The following is a 24,866-nucleotide window of genomic DNA, read 5'->3' on the forward strand; positions in this document are numbered from 1 at the left end:
ATTTGGGCCTAATATGCAGCTGTGCGTTATTTTCCACATAATTTGGTCAACCCAACAGCTGACACATTTTACTATCGGATCGTATAGTTCCAAGTGTTTTTCTCTTCCTGCTGATCTGGCCCACCCACACCAGTGTGCCTAATTCCACACAGTTAGTGAAATTGCGTATACGCAGCGGTTGCCCACTGTGAGTTTAATGACTGATAAGATTCGAAAGCTCAAATTCGCCTAGAGGACTGGGATCGAGTTGCGAAGACGTGAGTATATAAGAGCCGATCTTTTCGCAAATATTGTAAAAAATTTAGTGAGGTATTTAAGTTTCTTAATAAACTTATATATTATTATATGTTTTAAGAGATGTTTCTGGAGGATGACTTATAATTTTATTAACGGAAGACCTTAACTCATCTTGAATCAGAATTGAATTTGCATAGAAAACAGAAGACACATATTAGAAATTCGCAAAGGTTTCGGACCACTTCGTTTCAAAGCAGTTTACCACCGACTTCGTCTCGAAACTTGTTGAGTGACGGCTTTGGTTGCCAATCAAGACCTTAAATTTCTATTGCCAAGTCACAAATCGAGACTGCTCTGCCAAAATCAAACAAAATTGTTTTTATAAAGCCCGGCCTCAACAGGTTTAAAGGTAAGATTAGGTCTTGTAATGGAAAGACGTTGATACTTTTTTAAAAATTAATACTAATATTTTGGAAAACTAATTTTAAAACTAAGATTACTATTTAAAAGTACTATTATTTTCCCCCTTGGAAGTAGTAACTTAGTTCCACAAGTTCGACTTTCAGTTAGAATATTTTTTTTTTTATTTATCAAAGGCTTTTATCAATTGTAAATAATAAAATGCAAGTGATCTTTACACAGACAAAAGAGAGACACGCTCGAGAGAAGCTGGGGACAGAGAGCCCCACGCACGTCAGAGCATAAGAGAGAAATTTAGAGCCAATTTAGAGAGTCAGTCATGGGGCCGGTACACTGTGGGGCGGACAACCCCATTTATCGTCCAAAATTAAAAGCACAGGCCTTTAACAAAAATATAAAATATAGTATATTCAATAAAAATGAGAGAAGAAAGTTTCTATATCACAGGATTTATTGAAAAGTACAATATATACAACAAAAATAAGTTTTTTGTCCAAAAAAATAGATCTTGTCGGCCCCATGGTGCGCTGGAAGCGATCGTGGAGCGCTTAACGGTCTTCGATCGCTCGCTCTCTCTCCCTCAATTGAGAACCGGGCTGGGGCGAGAGCCATCGCTCTGTTGGGCATTCAACAGTGGCACTACAAAAAAGAATTCACAACGAATTCAAAATCGGTCGACGCTGGGTGTTTTGCGCGCCGAAGTCGCGTGGAAAAGAATAGCGGAATATATATATGCGTATATTCACAGCCCAATCGTTGTTGTTTCGTCGCGTTTTTGTGCTGGTTCTTGTTTTCCTTCGACCGATCGATCGCCTTTCGTCCTGTGTGTTTCAAAAGTTCGCGTGTTTCCAACAATGTTTACAAAAAACTTACAAATGCTCAATGAATAAAAACAAGAAAGTTAACAGAAAAAATGTGCTGACGATTTTTAATATCAAAAATAATTTTAGTACGTTTTCAAAGTCGTCTTCTCGTCGTCATTGCCTGGCCGTTTTTTGGGTGCGTTGTTTTGTTATGTTTTATTGTGCAAGTACATTGTACACATTTATATATTTTATTCACACACACTCGAGATGCACAGAATAAAAACTGACATTTTGTTGTGGAGCTTTGTTTCGCGCGGGCTTATTGGCAAATACAACAAATTTTAGCCCCAAAGGGAGGGCGCAACAAGATGCGTCTCTTCACCTGTTCATCTTCGCTTCTGCGTCCCTTATTTCTGTTACTGTTACTGTTAAAATAAAGAAGTCGCCAACGAAGGAGTGACAAGCCAAAAACATAGTGCGCAGACGCCGCGACGACTAAACAAATATTTTTTAAAAGCTAGAAATTTCCCAATTGAAGTTGTTAAAAGCTGAATTTCTGGAATATTAAATTGAAGTTTGGTGCCACTGCCTATTGGCTACAAAAACTAAGTTATTTGAGGTGCAAGTTACTTACTGTGCTAAAGTTGAGAAAGGTTTTCGATAAATTATATTTGTTAAGATTTTATAGTGAAAAAGATTTTTCTGGAAAAGTTTGGAACCTTTTTCAAATGAAGTCTATGTTTGGCGTAAATAAGCTATAAACCTTTATATGGTCGCGATACAGTACTTTCTAATTTTTAAATAGATCTCAAAAGTTGCCAACATTTTTTTTAATGCTGTTCATAAATCTTCCCTTTATAATATAAAAGGAGTTTTTCACCCTAAAATGCTCAAAGTCAACCACATTTTTGCCAATATTTAATTTTAAAATTCAAAAATTTAATAATAACAAAAAAAAAAAAATAAAAATTGTATATTTTCTACAAAATAAAAGTAAAAATCTCAAAAAAAAATTAAAATCTTTGGTCATGCCATGGAAGGGATAATATTATTCGAAATATTAAGCAACTTCCATTTCCGGTTTATTTAAACTGGATCGTAGCTTATTTAACTTTATCCGAGATCTGTTATCTGAAGCATATTAATTACATATCCATTTCTGTCCACGTTACAGGCTATTATAAGGCCGGCAAAGTAAAATAAAAGGGATCCCAGCAAAGCCAGAGAATTATGAAACTTTAAAGAAATCCCCAAAAAATCAGAAAAAAGCCCCCACAATATGTTTAATGCAGCAAAGTAAGCGCAGAGGAAACGTGTTCAAAACGAGTGCAGGCACTACACACGAATACCCATATTTAAAAAAGATTTACATTTAAAACTCCAATACGTAAACACACTCTCATACATACATATATTTAAACTGTGGCGGCACCAATAACACCAGAAACGAGCAAAACGTTCACAAAAAGGTGATAATGATTATTTCCAAGGATCTTTTCATATTTGGCGAACAAATTTTTGCAACAATCATACCAGAAGGTGGAGCCGGACCGCTAGCAACGCAACAACAACAACAACAACAACAACAACAACAGCAGCAGCAGCAACAACAGCCGGCAATTATAAATAAAACAACAACATCGGGTTCGACTGCGGCAGCTTCGTTGGTAATAAACTCGACGGCGTCGTCAACGGCTTCGTCAGCAGGAGCAGCTGAACAAGTTGTAGAGGAGTCATTAAAAGCAGCAGCAGCAGCAGATACAGCAACTGTAGTACCACAACTGGCAGCCAAACAGGAAACAGTTGCAGCAGCCCCTCTCTCCTCCAGCTCCCCCACCAGCAGCAGCACCAGCTCCACCTCCGCCTCATCCCTTCCCAGCAAGCTGGCAAAAATTCAAAAAATTCCCAAGGAACCCGAGGAATTGAAAGCCAAGAAAAAGGCAAAGTGTGAATCCGCGACATCTACTCATTACGAAAAAATGCCAATGAATTTGATGATAGTGGAAAGTGTTGAGGCGGTGGACATGGCCTCCTCGGACAATGAGAACGACACGGAATCCACGGAGCAGGTACCGTTGGTGAGTGCCAGCAGACGCAACCTGGCCAAAATAGTGTCCGCCGATTGTCGTCTGCAAATCGAAAAAGAACCTGCACCAGCACCAGCGCCAACCACTTCGGCCGGTACAGATGCAGGAGTTGCAACAGCCTCTACCGCAGAAATCGAAGCCGGCAGCGACTGCTCTGCCCCACCGTCTTCATCCTCATCCTCATCCTCGTCGTCATCGTCGTCGACTTCCAGCTGCACATCCTCAGAATTTACGCATACATCACAAACGACAATACCAAGTACGGATAATCTAACGTCATCCGATGGGATGGCCAATATGGGCAAAACCATTTTAGTTGATGCCAAAAGGTAAGTTTTCAATCAGCGGTGACCCAATTTTCTCTGACTACTCGCACGAGTGGCCACATATGTACATATGTATGCATGTAGGTACATCCAACATAAATCCAACGTGGTTTTCCCAACTGCTTCCTTTTTTTGTGTAATTTTTGGTGTTGTGCCGATTGCATACAGAGTTTGGCTAAAAAAGGAGGGGAAAGTGGCTGCAGCAGTCCAAGGATAGATCGGGCTGTGCTAGTACCAGGTTCTCTGTGCAAACGAGATTGCAACTTTGTAGAGTTTATCTCTTGCCGTGGGGGTCTTAATGTTACCGGTTGCACTCGACTGATAGTGAGTTAAGGCTCAATAAAGTCAGGCTGAGCTCAATAATGGCTCCTACACTAATAGAGATGGTTTTCAGATGGGTGGCCTTGTTTAATCAACTGGAAAACCCCTCTACAAACTGATAAAATACCTTTAAACATTAAATGTAAAACTTAAACCAAAAATATATATCCCTGACGATGTGTCCAGATTCCACCAAAGCACCTCCATATGGAAACTTGTTCGGCAGGTATTCTGGCCCTGAAACTGTCCTAGGCTATAAATCGGGTTTAAAGGGATATCACCTGGAATGCATTTCCAACATCTGGCTCCTTCGATCCCGCATACTCGAGTTAGCATCCCTTGCACCAGAAGGAGGCTGCATCAGAATAAAAACGGGTCAAAGCTGAAACGTTTCCCCAAAAGCTGACTTTCATTCTGCAACATGAGCAGTGGAGCAGTGTTCTCTCCCCAGAAAGAAAACATACTTTTCGAAGAGCAGGTTTTGTAACGTCCTTACCCGATTTTGTTTCTGTGATTCTTTTGTTTTTTTTTTTATACGCCTAATAATAAAGATAAAAATTAATTTAGAAACAATATATGGACATACATACATATGTATATGGGCTTTTACAACTTTTTTTTATAAAAACTTTTTTTTTATGCTTTTTTTCACATTAAATATCGCAAAACTATAGTGCATTTGTTGAACAAATTAATTAACTGCGGTATTTTTATTTCAAGCTGGTAAGATGCTGGTAAAATAAAAATAAGGCATTAAATTTAAATGTAAAATTATGTATTATTGTGATATACTCATGGCTTACAAAATTTGGCATTGAAATTTATATTTCGATAAAAAGCTATATGCGATAATTTTGCATATCGGGTGTACCGATAAGGACATGTATGTTCGTATGTTTAATATTGTAACTTCACGGTAGTAGTTTTATTTATATACATACATACCTACCGTAGTGAACAAATGTAATGGCATAAATATAATTGAATCATTAATTTTAGCGAAACTATAGCTATTTGAGGTATAACATTTTTTTTTAGAACACATTTGCATTGAAAATCACTATTTCGATAAAAAACTTCATGCGATAATTTTACGTATCGCGATATGAATGATGTATAGATGATGTACAGACATTAGTATTCTAAATTATTTTCTTGCAAAACATATTGTTATCCATTGAAACTTTCTCTTCCATAACAGGAATAGCAAATCAATTAGGTTTATATTACCTGAAACTAAATTAATGGTAATAGGTAATTAAACTCATTCTGCTGTTGTTACTGATTATTGAAAAGATTTATTAAAAGTATTTATGCTCCTTTGGCGGTTCACATTTTGGGTAAATAAATTTCGCCGGGAAGATTGTTCTAAGTGATATTCCTTTCAGCAACTCTGGCCGTGCAACATGTTGCATGCAATCTGGATGCAGTATGCAGTATCGGCTGCTGCCTTTTTTGTTGATCTTTTTTCGTTGGCTGCCAGCTGCCAAATTGAGCATCAATTCCAACCTCCACCGTTGCCGATGCCGATGCTGATGTTGCTGTTACTTTTGCTGCTGCAACCAAAACTGGGTCTACTGTGAACCAATTTTCAGGCAAAATTGCGACAACAGACGAGCGGCAACGGGGCAACAGCTACAGCAACTGCAAACAAACAGTAATAATCACAAGAGCGGCAGCGAAAATAAAACGTGCCCCAAGATAAAGGCAAACACAAAAAAAGAAACGAAATAAAAATGCAGAAAATAAAATGCATTTAAATTGCTCTTCGGCTTAATGAAGGCAGCGGCGAAAAAAGGAAAAATAAAGCCAGAACTCGGATTTGGATTCTTGCACAGTGCTACCACACAGTGCAGCACCCAGTGAGAGCCAGGAAAAAGGCAAGACGGCAGTGTTCAGAGTGCACTCTGAATCGCATAATAATTGAAAAATGTATCTTAAATGTACATAATGAAGCCTGCACTCGACAGCCATCGACCGACCCAACAATGTTCTCATTGTAATTTAATTTACTTAATTTGCCAACACATAATTGAGGCTTGTGCGAACTCTTCGGCCGCTCGGGACTAACCCAAAGTCTGCCAAGCAGTCGGTCTGTCAGCCAGAGTGACAAACGAATTAAAATAAATAATTGAAATCGCTGGCCAACTTGAGTCAGAGCCAGGAAGGCTACCACCCGCTTCGATGGTATTTTTCGATTTTTTCGATTTTTTCTTCAAGAATTGCAACAGATCCCAGGGCTCTGACAAATGGCAATGATTATGTTATTTCTTGATTTTTCACAGCGTATTTGCATTATCGCCAAACTCTAATTGAACCCTCCAAAGGGCAAGCAACATTCACAATTGTGCAACGGATTCAAAGTTAATTGCAGCGCCCAACCGAAAACAAAGGAAACATACTTTTGTCGGCGACTGTGGGTTTCCATGGTCTGGTATTCCGAGAACCTAAACGTAACTTGAGAGCACACTTAAGGGGTTATATACAGTTGTACCGCGCAAAAATATGGATTTTTATCGATTTTTTTTTGACACCATAGAAAATATTTATGAAAAATGTTTTACCCACGTTGTTTAGTACATGTTTCTGGGTACTTAATTAAATTTTTTCATAATAAAATATTACATAACAAAAATGTTATAGCCGAATTCCCGAATCATCTGTTTTCGATGGTGTCTTGCGGTGGACATGATTTCTCGAAAACGGTTCATCCGAAATCCAAAATTCAAAAAAGTTTAGTTAGTATATTGTATTGTCTAGTCCATGAACGAGGGATTTTTAAAAATTTTGATTAAAAAAAAAATGGCGACGTTTTTAACAAAAAATGTACTTTTTCAACGTATAAGATTTTCGTTTTTTGTGCTTTAAAAAAGGAGTTTTCAAAAAAATTGAAAATCCCTCGTTCACGGACTAGCTAATATCATAATAAATAAGTGGTCAAAATTTGGTGTTGATCGGATTAGTAGTTTTTTAGTAATCGTGTCCACCGCAAAAGCAATTTCCCAAAAAAAAGATTCTGAGATAATCGCGTTTAAAGTTTCAAGTTTGTTCAAGTTTTATATGCAGATAGTGCGCTATAAATAGCTACAGCTTCTGTTCCAATGCTCCGATCGTTATGAATTTTTGTGAGAGTATTCCCAATAGAATATACTTAAAGAATATGCAATAAAAAAAAAATCGATTTTTTCATATATCACAACTGTATATAACCCCTTAAGAACACATCAAATGGTTCATAAAACTGCTTGTTTTCCACGCTTATTCGACCATTTTCGTCTTCCCATTTAAATTCCACTAAAAAAGAGCTTGTTCCAAACAAATGTCTTTGGTTCTAAACAGAAGTGTTTGCGGCTTTCCGACGAACCATCTGTGGATTGGCTAAAAAACTATGCATTGTTTACAAAACGTTAAATAAAATTCCAAGAGTTGTAAACATTTTCTGTTTCATTAAGCTTCAAAACAGAATCCCAACCAAGTGATGCGGACCCCATTTTTAAGTGGGTAATGCCCGATTAGGGTTTATTGAACTTTTCATTTTGTGGGAAATTAAAAGAGGCGAGGGGCAATCGAAACATAAACAATCGATTTTGTTCCTTTTTTCTTCCAACTATTTATTTTGCTTTTGTTTTAATCTGGAAACTTTTTTTAAGTGTTTTAAAAAGCAAAGTTATGCAGTCTTTAAAAAAAAACAAACAATTTTATACCATTATGGCTCTTAAATCAATTTATGCTGCCTGGCATTCAAAATTAAAAAAAAATAAATGTTTAAAGGACCAAATACCTTTCAGTCCCCTTTGATATATACACATATTTATGAGACTATGTTTGTTGAAAAAACACTCTTCGTGCGTAAATAGCGAATTTTTTCAGGACAAAATTTATTGCAACTTCTAAGCTGGGAGCAGCGGATAACCGGTATTTGAACTTGTATGTAGGTCAAGTTTTGAAATGATAACACACACACACACGAAAATCTAGAGAGAAATCCAAAGGTGCGCCAAACAGAGCCGGCCCGAAATGGCGCATTTCTTAATTTGGGTTGGGTTTGATTTGGCTTGATAGAACGTTAGAAGGCGAATCGAATTTCAGCTCTAGGTCTCTAGTCTCTAGGTAGCCAGCAGGATTGAGGGACAGACCAGGAAATAGATGTGAATAGTCAGGTAAAAAGGCGCAGCTGGCTGTAAAAAATAGGTTTCCGAGGAGCTTATCCGAAAGCTTGGGGAGTTTTCGGGAGGTCCCTGAACCCCGTGTCCCCTCTTTGAGACTCAAATTTCAGTTCTTATTATTCGATTTTTTTAATAGAAATTTGCATACGAAAGGCCTTTGTTTTAGACATTTATTATTAAATGTTTAGAGAATTCTAAGGACCTGAAAAGTTTGAAAGAAAACACTTCTCTTTCGTATTTAGAATATATGTAGTTCTAAATTTACTATAAAAATTATTTTCTATAAAGCCAAAAACGGTTTTGGGACTACAATATTTTTAATAATAATAAATCCTTAATTGGCAGTTCAATGGCATTTTCTCTTTGCAAGACCAGTCTTTCAATATATCTTATCAATACATCAGTGTATCAATACATCATCAATAGGAGGATCTCCGAAGCGTTCCTCCTTCATTGCATCATCTTCCAGCAGCAGGATCTGAGTAGCTTTCTTAAATTCCTTATTAGCCTCATTTACCAGAGCAGGATCTATGTAGTCTTTGAATCTTCCTCCAATGACTCGATTGAATGGTACGCCACGTCGAGCCACTCGACACAGCTCAAACAGATGGTCTGGGGCAGGCCGTCCTCGGGGTGGCCCCTGGTCAGCGTTGATAAACGGCATCTGGTCATCTTGTGGTAGATTTGTTCCCGTTGCCCTCGTGATCCGTGGATGAGAATGACGTTCTGACTGGCCTCAAAGCACACTCGGCAAATGTACCTCTCGAACGTGGCATTTCTCAGGCTTCCCATTTTTCCTCGATGATTCAGCACAAAAATTTACTTTTCTTCTGCTTCTAGCTTTCTTCTTGCCCTCGTGTTGACAGTCTCAAAATAGGGATGCATTGCCAAACTTTGCCTAATTTTGGCCAAAACAAAAATACCAAATAAGCCGAAGGTTACTTATTAGGTTATGCAACACTCTTAAATAAAAATAATAACCTATAAATGCAAGTTTTGAACGGGTTCTACGTTTTGGAAGTTCCCAATAAAATCATGGATTAGATTTATTAGATCTGGATCTCGAACTTTATTCCACGTGGGCGTCCGAAGAGCTGTGATCTAGAAAATCCCCAACGAGACATCCCAGAAACAGGAAAGCGCATTGCGCAATGCAATGCAAAGAAAAATAAAAAATGTACTAAAGAGATCCAGAGCAAATAAGGCAAAAAATTGCAATTTATTATAATTTAATCTAGAATAGAAAATTAAATAGAGTCGCGGAGCTGGCGGCCGGGCCGGGCCGGGTTCTCCACAGTTCGGCTGCATACATTGTGAGCTGTGTGCCCTGTTTGGGTTTTATCTACCGTTAGGCGTGGAGTGTCAATAACACGGCGCGGGAACGGGACGGGGATAGGCCCCAGATGAGATGGGACAAGGTCCAGGTGCAGGGGCGCAGACACGTGTGCGCGGGCGTTGATGAGTGACGAGCTGTGGGGAGCTGGTCCGGGCGCGGGAATTGCACTGGGAATCGGACTGAGAATGGGAATAGGCAGTGGGAGTGGGAGTGGGCTGGGGCACGGAGAGGGGACGGAACCGGAGGAGCAGCCCTGGGGGGTGGCGAGAGAGCTGACGAGTCAGCAGCCGTTGCAATGGAGGCCAACGTCGGCGTCGCTCTTTGACAACTGTCACTGTCACAGTCACAGTCACTGCAACTGCGGCGACTGCAGTGCACCTTGGTTGCAAGTCTCGAGTGGGTCTTGCTCTGAAATTATAGGCTTTGGCCGAAACTGTGAGAAGTATCTAGTTAGCTTAGAACGCATTAGCAGGAAACAATATTTTAATATTATTCCACATTTTCGATAGTTGGTCCCACTGTGCGGATGACAGTGTCTGTGGTTGGAAGTTGCATGCGTCTATTGTTGTTGCTGTTCCTGTTTTTGCTTGGCGAACGAATGAAAATTAATTCAAAAATAAATTATTGTCATTGCCATTGTTGCCGACTGTTGTAGCTGCTGTTGTGATTTTGTTGTTGCAAGTTATTAGTTTAAATTGCGGTTGCAGCGGTAGGAATCAGCAGGCAGCCAGGCAGCTGTCAGCTCAAGTCCCTTTTTTCCATTTTCAGATGTATTGTCGTTACTGCCGGCTTTCAAGCCCCTCGAGTGCATTCACTTCTATTGCGAATGGCCTTTTCAAGTTCATGCCGAACGAACGTTCTTCAACCCACCAAGATCTGATGGATGATGTTATCCACTGATAGAACCAAATCAATAGCTAGTCGGATATTGCAATGCCATCACCTTACTTCCTATTAACCCAATTCGATGTCTCCCGACGCTTGCTAATTGCCCCACTAACCGGGCTTGAAAAATACAAACTGTTGCGCAACACGCACATAAACCATTTCGTCCAGCCATCCTTCTGGGCCAGCTGACCAACATTAAATCATTAAAAAGTCTCAAATAAAAATCCGCCACAGCAATAAAACGCGAAAATGCATTAGCCAGCCGCCAGGCCATAAAGCAAATTGCTTCGGTTCACTTTTTCGCAGTCTCGCTTTGGATTCGGCTTTTCGTCTAATGACATTAGGCCAAAACAAACAAAAGCGGCTAAATCATAAGGAAACTGAGCCCCTATTTTGAGTTTATGAGTTGCAGTTCGGGTTTGTTTTTTCAGCTTTTCAAATAGAATTTTTAAAAAATCTTTTTTTAAATAAGTTTTCGAATAGTCAGCCAAGTTGTGTTGGCCAATTTCCCCCAGCGATGCGATTGCGTGCTTGGCATTGAATGTGGCAAGAACATTTGGCCAAATTGTGGAAGGAAAGCAAAAAGGCACTCCAAGCCCGCACTCTCTCGCACTCCGTTGCTGTGCCTCCACCGTTCTTTCGGGTTTCCATCTCCCATCTGCGATCTGTTGCCATGGGGGCCCCGTCCATAGAGAATTTCGTGAAACCCATAGACCTACATTTTAAACAAATTGCCCCCTCATTGACCGTCTCTGGGGCCCGCTCGTTGCGTGTCCGCGATGCGATCAAGAATTTCTCGGGTTCTTTCGCTTTTTAGCCGTTAAAGTCTTTCTTTTATTTTCGGTGGCTGGGTTCTTCCAAGACGGTTCTTCCGAGAAGAAGAACATTAATTGCATTAAAGCCAGCAGCCGGCCAAGACGCGCAATGATAATCAACTTAATGATGATGAAGCAGGAGATCCAAGAGCCAAGAGTCAGTCAGTCAGTCAGTCAGTCAGTCAGTCAGTCAGTCAGTAAGTCAGTTAGTCAGTCATTCAGTCAGTGTGTTTTTTTTTCCCCAGTGGTTCTGTCTTTGTTGCGCCCGCATTCTTCTGGAGAGTCATCTTGCGCCACCATACTCCATTGCCAACCACTTTTTCTAATAGCATTTTCTTGTTTTTGCAGCATCATCAGTATTGTGTTGGTGTATTCTTTCAGATACCCTTTTTTTTTAAAAGTACATGTACTATAGAAGGAAATATCCTTTAATACTGAAAGTATTCGTATCTATCTATGCATGATAAAATTAAAAATTAATAGAATTATTAAGATTCTTTATAAGAAATTGTATTTCTTAGTTCAAGTTAAAGGTGCAAAAAAATCGAGTTACACATCGATTTTATCGATGTTTTCAAACAATCGAAGTTTTCCTTGATTTTGAAGCCCCTGTGATTCAAAAAATTGCAAGCAGGACGAACAATACGTTTTTTATGGTTAAAAGAATTTCAAAGCTACATGACTACGTTAATTGGTAAGAATGGAAAAATAAAGGACAAAACAACTATAATATTATTTTTTTGAAAACATCGATGGAGTAAAAAATCGATGTTTCTGCACCTCTAGCTCAAGTATTGGTCAACTTATTCCCAAGGTCTTCAAGAAAGTTACTCCCCTGAGTTACTTCTACAGACTGTTTTTATGAAAGTTTATGCCTTGTTTTGGTAAGTGTGTTTTAGCCATCATTATCCAAAGTTGGTCTTCTTTATTGTTATTGTTTCTGGCGAGTCTTTCTGGCTACTACGTCATAACAACAACAGCTACAACAGTAATGCCAGCCCCAAAGCTGTGAAGATCGTGCGTAGTCTGTTCTACTCGCACCCGCTCTCGGCCTCTGACGGCCTGTCTCTCTTCCGCCTGCGGCAGTGGGTCTTCACTTTCGCCAATTCTGAGCTCCACTTGCAGGTTCAATGGCCGGCATCTCCATCGCTGCCTCTGTCAGCGTCGGCGTTGAGCGCCATTCGCACGTTTTTTTAGTTTTTTCGTTTTTGTTTTTTAGCCGCTTCTTCCACGACTTTGTTGTTGTTTTGCGTTCATAGCGTCGTCTCGTCATCGTCATTTGTGTATTTGCTTGTTTGTTTGTTTGTTTGTTTTTCGCCTTCGCTTTGCCTTGCAATTTGTGGTTTTGTGTTTACTTTGCTGCATTTTTATTCCATATCGTTTCATTCTATTTCATTGTCGCTCCCCTTTGTTTTGGGTGCTTGTTCATCGGCCGCCCTCTTCTCGGCCGATCAGTTGGCCAGGTTATTTTCCATTATTCTTGTATTTTTATCGGCATGGGGCAACGCGGAATGCCAGAGGGTACACTCATATGGAGTATGGATGCAAATGGAATAAGAAAGAGGCTCTGTAGAGTCATGGTTCAGTATTCTGTTGTATGATTTAAGATTGGTTTTTATAATGGAATTTTATTTTCCTAATTTTAGGTTAAAGCTTTTAATAATAGAGGGTAATTAACAAAAAAAAAAAATAGAATCAAAAGATATATAATATTGAAATATTCCATTAGGAGAGGAATGGAATACAAAAGTATCAGACCAATGGCTTCCTTTAAATCTATATAATGTCAACAAGTTATAGGAGCTTTAATTAAACCATTATTTAATAAAAGCCTATTAGATCACTATAACTCTTAAATTGACTTAACTTGCAGATTATGTATAAAAAAGTGCATACTTTAAGAAAGTTTTATAACAAAATTCAGTTTTTGAATCACTCTGTATTGACTGACCATCCTAACAACTTTGAATCTTTTAAAAGTAGAGAAAACCCATCATTTTCTTGTTCATGTTTAGATCGCGATGGTTATATTACACATTACCCATGCCGAATTATCATAAATTACTTATATGGCCAAAATTATTTCCCCATATCCCAACAACGGTAATTTGCCCGCACACTTCCGTCAAAGAGTAATATTTCACCCAGATTACTGGGTAAAGTCATTAAGACGTTTGTTACCATGTAATTTTGACAACTACGCCCAAAAACGAGGGGGATGGTGGGGGGCCAAGTGGGGTACTACCCTGTAATTAGGCTATTTACCGTAAATGGGCGATTCGAACGGCGAACAAAACGAGCTCGGCGACTATAATTATACGAATTAAAATCATATTTGGAACGTAAAAAACACGCCCACCCACACAACTTCTAATAGGAAACTGAATATTTTAAAAAGCTTGCCAATTTCGAGGGAAATTTAAATGCATTTTTAGTTTGAATTTTGTTTTATTTTAAAACGGGAAGCTTTGATTAGCCAATGGCTATGATTGCTGGCCATACATGGCGTATACTTGATTAGGAATACAAACTCAAAACTAAACTACAAAAAAAAAAATTTTGTGAATGAAAGTTTTCAAAAAAGAAAATGGGCGAGAGCAAATGCCAAACAGCCGAGTTCAATGCTCACATAATTATATGTCTGGCCCATCTGCCAGATGCAAATACGTTTCTATCTTTCTAGCCGAGAGATACTTTTTTGACAGCTGCAAGGCCATGCAGGAAAACGCACAGAAGACTCGTCATTCGTTTTGGGGGAAGAAGCGTCGGGGTACATGCAGATACGTACGCCCGTGGGTACTAGGTTGCGGATACTTAAGACTTTTCTCCGCCTTTCGCCGGTTGCATTGTTTACGACATTTCGCTGCCTCATTTTCCGCAGCCAAAGACATTTTTGTGTCGACTTTTTCTCAGTTTTCACTCTGTTTTGCTTTCCCAATGTCGTCTTTTCTCCTTACCCAAAAAACCCCTTCTCTGGTGCGCCTGCGGTGTAGGTTGCATCTGGAAATACCCGCTCATATGCATTCGAGTTAGAGTTCTGAGTGGGCGAAATATCACACTTTATTTAATATTTAGTTTCTTATAAAATAGCATTAGCCCTTATAACCGTAGATTGTTTACTTCCCACCAACTCAGCTTTAATATTTGCGCAACTAATTCGCACCAAGGGTTCCAAGTTCGAGTTTCCTCCACTGCCGGGTTGAACGAGGTGATGCAACTTGCAGGCCACGACTAGCCTGGAAATACGAAGCCAAACACTGGCCTGACTCTGACTCGGAGGCAGGTGCATGGATCGGCATTCTCAGGTGATTGCGGTGACCCAATTGCAGTGACACTTTCAGCTAACAAATTGCACTTAGTATTTCTTTCACTTGCGACTGCTTTCTTGTGACATTTCTTCTCGCACTGCAATTTTAACAGCATTTTTATAATTTTTACATAGTTCATAAAGTTTCTTGAGGCGTCTGGAGAAAGTGCGTGATGGAGAGCGAGAGGGGCGGCGAATTAGCTGCAGAAGAGCAGGAAAGATACACCAGAAACTGTGTCAATTAATATGCTAAATTATACACGACGTCGGAGGGTGAAAGGGGGTATGGACTCTGTGGATTGGCGAGTGGGGAGTGGGGAGACGCCCCAGATGGATGCCAATCAATTGCTAACTAGGAAGCATAATTCCCAGCTCAGCTAATTACCACACAATGACGTGAAAGTTCGTGAAACCGCAGTCACAGATGGAGCTGCTATAGATGAAGCTGCTATAGTCGGGACCAACGCCAAACGCCAAAGCCAAAGCCAAAGCCCAAGCCCAGGCCGAAAGAAAGAAGAAAGCACTTTCTTGTTTCATTTGCAATATATCTCGCTTGAAGAGTCACGACACAAACAGCAGAGCAGCAACAATTTCATCTGCGTTTTAAATCTTTATTGCAACTTGAACCAACTGACTGCGACGCTCGAACTGGCAACTGGCAAGTGGCAACTTGCGAACAAACGACCAGACGAACACATGTCGTATGCGCGATATTTGCTTCCTGCCCCAAAGTGGCATCAGATACACTGTCCACCCCACCGCACCCCATCGCACATCGCTCGCACACCCTCCAACTCGAGTGCAAAGCAACAAGTGCCACTTGACTCGGCTTGGCTTCGTTGTTCACTCACCTCCCCCAGCCACCGCCTCACCCCTCCCCAAGCCTTTCTTTTATTTTCTCTTTTTGTTGTTATTGTTTCTTTCTTGTTGGCCGCCTCGGAATGGTTTTGACCCCACATTTCAATTACGCTGCTCGCCAAGTTGCATAACGCCGCTCCCGGGTCACTGGGAAGGCCATTGCAGGTGGCCCGCGGTGGTGGCTGGCTTAGAGTTACCAATTTCAAGTAGATGGGTGTTATAAGTAAAGGCTTTTTCCTTAAGTTTTGTATATGCCCATAAAATTGAGAAAATAATTAAGATTTCTTACGACTTCTTCAGACCTATAGAGAACATATAAATAACAAATTGTTAAGAGTCCTTATAAAGAACCTTTCGACGCGCTTCCGCAAAGTATCGTATCTTACTTCTAATCGTAATTGAGACTTTAATGCCAAGTTTTTGCTGATTTTCGTAACAAAATATATTTGTATTCTTATTGAAATACAAATGATACAATATATATACATAAATATATTGAAAATAAATTAAATTCTGAGAGAAAGGATTCTGAGTTGTAATAACCTATCGAGTTCAAATGGAGCAGAATCAGAAGTAACTGAAGCATACTTTTCGGGAGCCAGCTGCCATCCTTGGGAGGTGGGTGGTACGTGTCGGTGCAGCGACTCAGGACGGCTTGTTGGCCAGAGCCCCCAATAAGTTGGCCAACTCTGAAAGTAGTTTGGCTTGGTTGGAGTTCTGCTTTCTATCTCTGCTTCCTGATCCTCGCCCCCCCTGCCCGCATCCCAGTAGCATCTCCCTCTCACCTTTCCAATTCAATTAGACGGGCCAGAAATTAATAAATAACCAAGAAGGCGCAACACCCACACAGCACTGCGGACGGCCAGAGAGGGAGAAGTGGTGGAGAAGTTCTGGAACTGGTCTTCCCGACACTTGATATAAATATGCATGATATGCATGCATAAATTACGTATACGACATGTTGTTCTGCGCGCCCCCCTCCACTTTCTTTGGCCTGACCTGCATTTCCTTGGCGATTCTCGGCGCGGCTTGGGACGAAAACCAGCCGGCGACCAGTTCGGGAACTTGCGAGCCAAAAAGCCCTGGCACATTTGTCGAGGCGAGGCGAAACACCACCAAAATGCTCCGCGCATTTGAATAGTGCCCCTCGGGGGCAGAAGGCCACGAATTAAGGCGGCAATAAATAACAAATAACAAATCAAAAAGAAATGACCACGAAAAGAATCAAACACGCCCGAGCCAAGAACCAAGAAGCCAAGAATTGGGTCAGTAACACGCCAAAAAACGAGTCGAACTCGGTCGTGGAGGAGGAGGGAGGGGCGGGAGCAGCAGCAGGCGCAAAGACAGAGAAGCGAAAACACACATAGGCACAAAAGCACGCAAAAACAAAGTCAATTGAGCGGGTCGGAGCTTCAAAGACAAAAGGAAACCGTCGCAATGACGCGGCAATCAAAAAACAATTTTTGAGTTTGGAACTTTTTTGTCAAATGCTTTAGGAAGTCAAATGAAAGCGCAGAAGCAGACCAAAATGCGGAATTTAATTAAAAGCAAAACATCAAATAAATTGCGCGAATTCGGTGACCCAATTCTTCTAAATCATTTTGTTTTCTATTCATCTATTTATATTGAGATTATGAATTCAGAAAAAAAAACACACAAAACAAGCAACAAAGTCAAAAACAAACAAAAGCAGCCAGTCAACGAACTCTGCAGGCCCTTAAGATATCGCTACGGTACGATATGGGCGAGTGGATGGGTTCGAAACACCATACGATCATCTGTTTTATTTGGCAACTTGTTTAATATCGGTCAATGTATTCACAAACACAATGGCCAGCATAAAAGTAGCAGAAAACGAATCAAAATCAAAAACAAAACAAAATTATAATACAAAAACGAGATAAGAATTTCAACATTTTTTGTGTTATTTTTTTTCATTTTTGATTGCGTGTCATACACACACACACATTAGGTCTCAGTATGCAATGCCAAACTTTCACGTAATTTCTGCGTTGTTTTGCTTCCCCCTCCCCCCCTTCTACTCACCCAGCAACACCCCCTCCTTCTCCACCGCCTGCGTGTGTGTGAATTATATTATTTCGGCGTCTGTTTTGCTTGTTGTGTGTAAAAGTCAATAACCTTTTCGCGTATTCAAGAAGCCAGTTCCAGTTCCTCGAGGAGAGTCCCAAGAAAGCGACCCGGCGCAGCCAGGCCACCACCACTAAGCCCCACCACCGAACCAGCCAAATTCAGATTTAGTTTTTTTCAGCTTGGCTCGAATGCCTTTCTTGCTGTTGTCGTTGCTGTTGTATCGGATGATGGCCTTAATCAAGAGCCGCAAAAAGAAAAATGGCATCATGCATGGCATCAGTGGGTTAGGCGAATTGTTAGCTGGTTACTTGGTCAGTAAGCTACGTGGGTTTCTTGGCCCAGAGAAGAAGGGGTCACAGTGGGTCACTTACGTAAAGTACCAAGCTCGGGGGAAGCTCTGACGCCTAATGGCCTGGGAGACAAACACACTCACTAATTAATTCAATCTGCAGGAAACTTTTCAAGTAATTACTCAAAGTATAATCCGGGGAGGGTTAAGTCCTAAAATAGAGCAAAGTTTACAAGTTTGTTGTATCAGTACTTGCCTTTTAATCCTTGGGGATATGGGTGTAGTAAACCAAACTCAAAGAGTAAAGTCTTAAATGTTTGCCTACGTGATCTTTGGCACACAACCAGTCCCCCGGCTTGGCTCAAAAGTAGTTTACGAATTGAAAGAATGCCAAGTAGTGGCTGAAAGCGGGGGGCAACGAAACCAAAATACTTTTCCCAAGACACTTTTTGAGCTGCCAACAATTTCTCCCCCACAAAGCCTCAGTCTGAACCCGCAGAGTTCGTGCGAAGTGACCCCGTCGAGTGATGTCACGTGTCTCGCCAGCTGAGCCCCAGAATTCGTTGCTGTTTGCAGAATTTAATTGGGAACCGTGTCATGCGAAAAGCAAGTCCAGAATTGGGTCAGTGTTTCGACAGTGATTCTCGAGCCCCAGTGTCTTCGGTTCTCCTCCTGAAAAGGGGAAAGAACACTCCTTGCTGGCTTCTTCTGGCCAAGATGGGTGCACATTTTGGTTTGGAAAGTTAGTTGGACGTCGAAATGCGATGTTTTCGATCCGCGACTACGTCAATCGAGCATTCACGAGCGAAAGTATCCGACTTTGGAGTAACTAGAAATAAAAAGCCAAAAGCCCCGAAAAGACTTTGTAATAAAATCAAATTGATTTCTCCCTGGTATTATAAATTTTGGTTAAAGGTTTTTTAAGATGTATAATCCTTCAGTAGAAATCCCTCCTGAAATCTTTTACTACAAAAGCTGTTGCAGAATATTCCTCGCCTTGGCTATCAGACCCGGACATTGGCTATTGTAATAAACCGGGAACGGGGACTACTGATCGGCAGGCAGAAAAATAAAAAAAAAAACATGTAAAAATAAATTTTATTCATCAGATACTTTGCATGCAGACTGTGCGTGAGTGTGTGCGTGAGCGAGTATCTGTGTGCGCTGCTTTGTTCGGCGTTGTCTGCTCTCCGCTGACGTTACCGCTGCCGCCGCCTCTGCTGCCGACTGCATTGACCCCCACTTGGTGCCCCCGTCTCTGCTCTTCTCGCTCCGAACCCCCGCCACCCGCCCCCCACCCCTTGTCCAACGTTCTTGTCGCACTCACGCACACTGCGGTTCAATGCACTCGACTCGGACTCTCTATTTACTTTCGGCGCCTACCGGAGTCGATCAAAAGAAATTTACATTTCTGTATAATTTGTAAATTAAATTGCTTGGCTTTGGAATAACTTGAGGCTGGCTGACTAGTGTCTGCCGCGGCGCTGGTCCAGAATTCGGTGCTAGATGCTATAACCATAACGGCGTTATCTGTGGTCCATCTTCTAGGGTCCAAGGCCCACTTCCCCCTGCTCTAGGGGGGAATATTTAAATAATTTTGATAGGTACACAAGCAGTCACCGGAGAAAAGAATCGCCGAGGGAATCTGAATCCAAGAGGCTATTGACTCCCGACTCCCTCTGCCCGCAGCCGGCGTCACAGCTCGCGTCTCTGCCAGAGTATGCGTTGTTTGTTTGTATTAGTGTCGGAGTAGTAGGAGTAAAGTCGAAACATTGACCGAGACTCCCGAGAGGAAAGTCTATAGGGTTTTCGACTGGCGTGTACCCGGTATCTACATCTAAGTTATAAATCATTTTAGGCCTGTAGAATACAGTCAACTGATTAACTATCGTTTAATCCATTTTATATATTAATAGATTTTTAAAATCCATGTAATTCTATTAACGTTTAGACTTTAATAATAGCATACAAATTATAAAATCTATTATAGAATCTATATTTAAGTTGTTTTAGTTTATTATTAGTCTGAATAGATCTATAAAAAACTGTGTATCCCTTGGATTTAAGAACTAATTGGTATCATCTGTGAAAGCCCACAGTTCTCAGTTCCCTTCGAAAATCCCGCTCTCTTTTCGATGTAAACACACACACACAAATTCCTCTGTGTGCAAAGAGTGATAATGCGACCGCCGCACTCTGAATGCTTGTGATAGCGGCGATAACAGTAGCAGGGCTCCCTTCTCTTGGAGAAATGTGAGCGCGGCGATTTAAGAGAGTCGTGAAAAGTTTGTCGCACTGATGTTACCTTTCCCCGCTCTTCGAAGTGCATTGACTTTTATTTTTGTTTTGTTTTGCTTTTAAATCAACAAAGACTTGTGCGATACACGACATTAACTAGAATATTGAACTACTGGATTTTAAGCGAGAACTGCATATTGTCTAGCAGCTTAAGAAATATTTATACAGACGCTTCCTATAATAATGTAGTTGTTATAAAGATACTTACTTGTACTCTTTTAATTTATTTTTAGTGGGTGCCCCGCATCTTTATCCTACCACTACGAAAAGGCGTCGCCAATGCAGAATCATCACAATCCTCAACAACAGCATCACAACAACATCAACATGAGCAACCATCACCACCCCCAGAATCAGTTGCAACAACAACAAGCGCATCATCATCAGCAGCAGCACTCGCTGCAACTGTCTTTTCAGAACCTGACTGTTTCGCACAACGAGCGTCAAATTCTATCCGATGTGAGTGGATTCGTCAGGTAACAAGATCAGCCAGTACATAATTAATTAATCAAAATATATTAAACTCCATGAAGACTTGGTTGAAGACAATGGGATACTTCGTTAGCTCCATTTCAAGATGTACCAACAATTTTCGATGTATAGTTTTTATCTGAAAAAAAAGACTCAGCTATATCGAAATATTTTCAGGGGCGGTATAGCCTTTTTTTTATTCCCTACTAAAATGTTTCAGTCCTTGTTTCAAAACGCACAAAAGTATGCAACAATTTATAGCTTGTTTTTCTTAAGATAAGCTGTATAAAAAGTTATTTAGGAAGGGGGGAAAAAAGTACCGGGTATCATATACCGACATATACAGACATGGAAACTAGCCCTTCATAGAATAAAATATAAAAAAATATATATTAATAAATTAAATGAAAAAAATCAAAGAAATAAAGCCCTAACTAAAGCTCTTTTAAATTTATGCGTTGCAGCCCCTGCGAGGTTCTGGCCGTCATGGGACCCTCGGGAAGTGGCAAGACCACACTGCTCGACTGTCTGAGTGGTCAGCGGCATATTGACAGTGGAAGTGTCTTTCTGAACCGCGAGCCCCTTTCCAAGAAGTGGCGCCGCCGGATCGGCTATGTCCTGCAAGAGGAAATATTCTTCCCGCAACTGACGCTTCGGGAAACAGTGGTTTACACGGCACTGTTGCGCCTCCCGGAGTCTATGCCGCGGGCGGAGAAGATGCGGCAGGTGGACCACATCTTGGAGGCTCTGGAACTGAACTGCTGTCAGCAGACCAAGTTCGGAGACTACCTCAACCGAGGACTCTCCGGTGGAGAGAAGAAGCGGGCCAATATAGCTTGCGAGCTGCTCACCAACCCGCTTCTCATGCTTTTGGATGTGAGTTTTCCTTATTTCCCGTTAGGTAAATCCTCTTAAATTTTTGGTCCTTTCAGGAACCCACTTCTGGCTTGGATAGCCACTCGGCCATCTCGCTGATGAAGGTGCTGAAGCGCTACGCCCAGCTAGAGCAGAAAACCATTGTGATCAGTGTCCACCAGCCATCGTCACAGATGTTCCACATGTTCGACAAGCTGCTCCTCTTGCACCAAGGGCGCACAGCCTACTTCGGGGATGTGCACAACATCTACCGGCACTTTGAAGACATCGGGGTCACCATCAAGCCGCACTACAACCCTGCCGACTTTGTGTGTAAGTGAAAAGACAATTTTTTCATCTTATGGTAGCCTACGTGTGGCTTCAATTTATGATACAATCGATTAAGTACATTTATGAATGGAAGGGGCCTTTAACTATGAACCGTTTGTTAAGTTACTGGTTTCTTTCCCAATTTTGGCGCTCCTCCCGCTCCTTGATGACCTCGTTCAGATAGGGCTCCAAGTACTTGACGTCCTCCTCGTACTTGGTCCACTGCTCCTTGGGCAGGATGGTCTTGGTCATCGAGAGATGGAGTGCGCGCATGATGCGGTAGTTGCGCTCGTCGTAAACCTTGCGAGGCAGCCGGCGGATGGCTTCTTGAACATCCTCGTTCTCGTACAGGCAGTCGTCGCGATGAAGGCCGTATTGGTTAAACCCGGACATATTGTAGGCCCACCTGCCAAGTTTTGAGAAAACAGCAGGGCCCTTTCTGGGAAGATACTTCGACATGATGATTGCTGGGAATTTGTATAATCAGGTGGTCCGTTCAGTCTCCGATTTGGTTCAGAATGATTTTGTTAAGGTGACAGAAGCTTGTAAAAAAGTTCCATGGCATGCTTGATGTTAGGCTTGGGGTTATGCAGTATTTTCTAAATAAAAATACCATGTTAAAAATACTATTGGGATGAGAAAGGGTCACATCTATATTTGCAATGGGCAATAACCCACTTAATCATTTTTTGCAGTGGAGCAGCTTAAATCCCATCCAGATATCCGGGAGAAGCTCTTCATTGCCGCTAAGGAGTCGCACGGAAACTATCTGAACCGCAACTGCATCAGCCACAAGTCCCACCAGGAGGGCACCGGGTCAGAGGCGAAGGTCAAGAAAGAGTCGGACACCATCCTGATCGACGACATCATCAACAACTATTACAACCAGCACCACCACAAGCCCACTCGCCACCACAACCTGCACCATCACCACCACCACCACCAGTACGAGAACCTGAACCACTCGGTGGGGGGAGGCTGCCAGGTGGAGGAGGACGAGGAGGCGGCTCAGCACCTAGTCTGGTGTGCGGCGGACTCGCAGTCCAACTTCAGCTCCTGCGCCTCCAGCGACTGCCATTCCTACAGCGCGGGCAGTGGATCCGGATCAGGCCATGCCGCGGATGATGACTGGCTCTCGTACCCCACCAGCTTCAACACCCAGTTCTGTGTCCTGTCCAGCCGCAACTTCAAGGAGGCCAAGCCGCGAATGCTCTCCAAGCTTAACTGGTTCCAGACGATCGGCCTGGGCCTGATGGCCGGCGCCATTTGGTTTCAGCTGCCCCGCACAGAAGAGTTCCTGCATGACCTGCAGGGCTGGATGTTTTTCTCGCAGACCTACTGGATGCTATTCGCCCTATTCGGAGCTCTCAATTCATGTATGTTTTGGAGATAACTCACATCTGGAAGAATCTGTATTAATTGTCCTTTTTAACAGTCCCCGCGGAGCGCGAGGTGATCAGCAAGGAGCGTCGTTCCGGAGCTTATCGACTTTCCGCCTACTACCTGGCCAAGATGTGCGCCGAGCTGCCTCTGGTGATTACCTTGCCCACGGTGTACCTCATGATAAGTTATCCCATGCTGGGGTGCACTAGGTAAGTATTCATCGCTCCAAAACTGGCGACTTAATGACTGAAATTAAAATGTTCCAGCATGAAGCTGTTTTTCCTGATGCTCATATTCTTGCTGATCAACACGATCGTGGCCCAAAGTGTCGGCTTCTTCATTGGAGCCTGCTGCATGGACATGAACGTGAGCATCACCCTGAGTGCCCTGTACACCCTGGCTACGCAGCTCTTCGGGGGCTACCTGTCGTCCCGCATTCCGGAGGGCCTCAGCTGGATTCGCTATACCTCGATGATTCACTACGCCTACCAGAATATGCAGATACTCGAGTTCCGAGAGGGCCCAGCCATACGGTAGGCAAACCTTTTACATTTTATTGTCTTACATTTCATCATTCAATGCTTAATCTTGCAGGTGCGGCTCACCCAGCAGCTATGAGATTTGTAAACAACAGTCAACCGAATTCATTCCATACGAGGAAATACTCAAAGCCCAAAACTCCACATCACCTCTCTGGCTGAATACACTGATACTGATGATGTTCTTTCTGGTGTTCCGCTGTCTAGGATACGCGGTGCTGCGCTATCTGCGATGCCCCAAAAAGACGTGATATCCCGGGATATACAAGTACTTGAAATGTACATATATCCAACTGAGCAGACATCGAACCAGTGATACGTTATTTGTTAATGCTAAAATATATTGCTACTCCGTTGCAACAGATCAAACAGCTAACTTTGCGCCAATTTTGTGATTCAACTTACTTTCAAGCCACATCATCTATATTACCTAATATTATTACTATTATAATTACTACCAACTACATCTATTATTATTATTATTATTGTAGCTAGAAGTGTTAATCAAGGTTTGCGGTAGGGCAGTGCGCGAAATTGTTTGTGTTGCATTCGTAAGCGTAAATTTTGTTTTGTTTTATGCCTTTTAATTGTTAGCCGTTTATACATACCATTGTTGGCTATTTTGCCGCTGAAACATAAGAGCAAGCGAGACAGGTAGAGAGGGAAAGAGAGAGAGAGCAGGAGGAAAGAAAACTTTTTGTTTTAATTTATGTTTTAATGCCCCGCCAGGAAAAATATTAAAGCTGTCCGCCCTGAACCCCGTGTCCAACACCCTTCGTAAGCAAGTAACTCCTATAATATTGTATGTCTGTAGTGAAGAGGTAGTAACTTTCTAGAATATTGCAAATTTTTTTCGCTTGGAAAAAACACTGTGATTTAGTATGCTAGTTTTTTAATTAGTTTTAAGTGGACTGCATTAGTGAATTGTGCATGTCGGGAGCAGTCTAAAGGATATTTGTAAAGGAAATGAAGCTTTGAAGAGCTCCACAAACATGTTAAATATTATGGAATAAATTGTATTTGTTTATATTATCAATTGTATT

At 41.6% G+C, this 24,866-nt stretch overlaps 1 protein-coding gene and 1 pseudogene across 4 annotated transcripts; one reads left to right on the plus strand and one right to left on the minus strand.

Annotated features, from left to right (window-relative positions):
- The first annotated feature begins 1,322 nt into the window (after positions 1 to 1,322).
- On the plus strand, positions 1,323 to 24,840 carry E23 (Early gene at 23). 4 transcript variants are annotated; one of them, XM_017244345.3, is made up of 9 exons: positions 1,323 to 1,656; positions 2,638 to 3,879; positions 20,479 to 20,721; positions 21,181 to 21,592; positions 21,649 to 21,904; positions 22,597 to 23,277; positions 23,337 to 23,493; positions 23,551 to 23,817; positions 23,879 to 24,840. In XM_017244345.3, the coding sequence occupies exons 2-9, from the start codon at positions 2,939 to 2,941 to the stop codon at positions 24,072 to 24,074; spliced, it is 3,153 nt and encodes a 1,050-aa protein (XP_017099834.2). In that variant the 5' UTR covers positions 1,323 to 1,656; positions 2,638 to 2,938; the 3' UTR covers positions 24,075 to 24,840. The 4 variants fall into 4 exon arrangements, with proteins under 4 accessions (XP_017099834.2, XP_070132927.1, XP_070132926.1 ...); XM_070276825.1 differs by lacking the exon at positions 1,323 to 1,656 and adding an exon at positions 1,891 to 2,082; XM_017244347.3 differs by lacking the exons at positions 1,323 to 1,656; positions 2,638 to 3,879 and having other exon boundaries at positions 20,570 to 20,704.
- Positions 21,928 to 22,429, minus strand: LOC108127334 (cytochrome b-c1 complex subunit 7 pseudogene; annotated as a pseudogene).
- Positions 24,841 to 24,866: the final 26 nt, after the last annotated feature.

Source organism: Drosophila bipectinata, chromosome 2L, assembly GCF_030179905.1.
Source record: "Drosophila bipectinata strain 14024-0381.07 chromosome 2L, DbipHiC1v2, whole genome shotgun sequence".
NCBI lineage: Eukaryota > Metazoa > Arthropoda > Insecta > Diptera > Drosophilidae > Drosophila > Drosophila bipectinata.

Excerpts from the sequence above, each read along its gene's own strand:
- E23 (XM_017244345.3), top strand. The coding sequence starts at position 2,939 with ATGATTATTTCCAAGGATCTTTTCATATTTGGCGAACAAATTTTTGCA. Across the intron at positions 3,880-20,478 it reads ATTTTAGTTGATGCCAAAAG|TGGGTGCCCCGCATCTTTAT; the intron begins GTAAGTTTTCAA and ends ATTTATTTTTAG. Across the intron at positions 20,722-21,180 it reads GATGTGAGTGGATTCGTCAG|CCCCTGCGAGGTTCTGGCCG; the intron begins GTAACAAGATCA and ends TATGCGTTGCAG.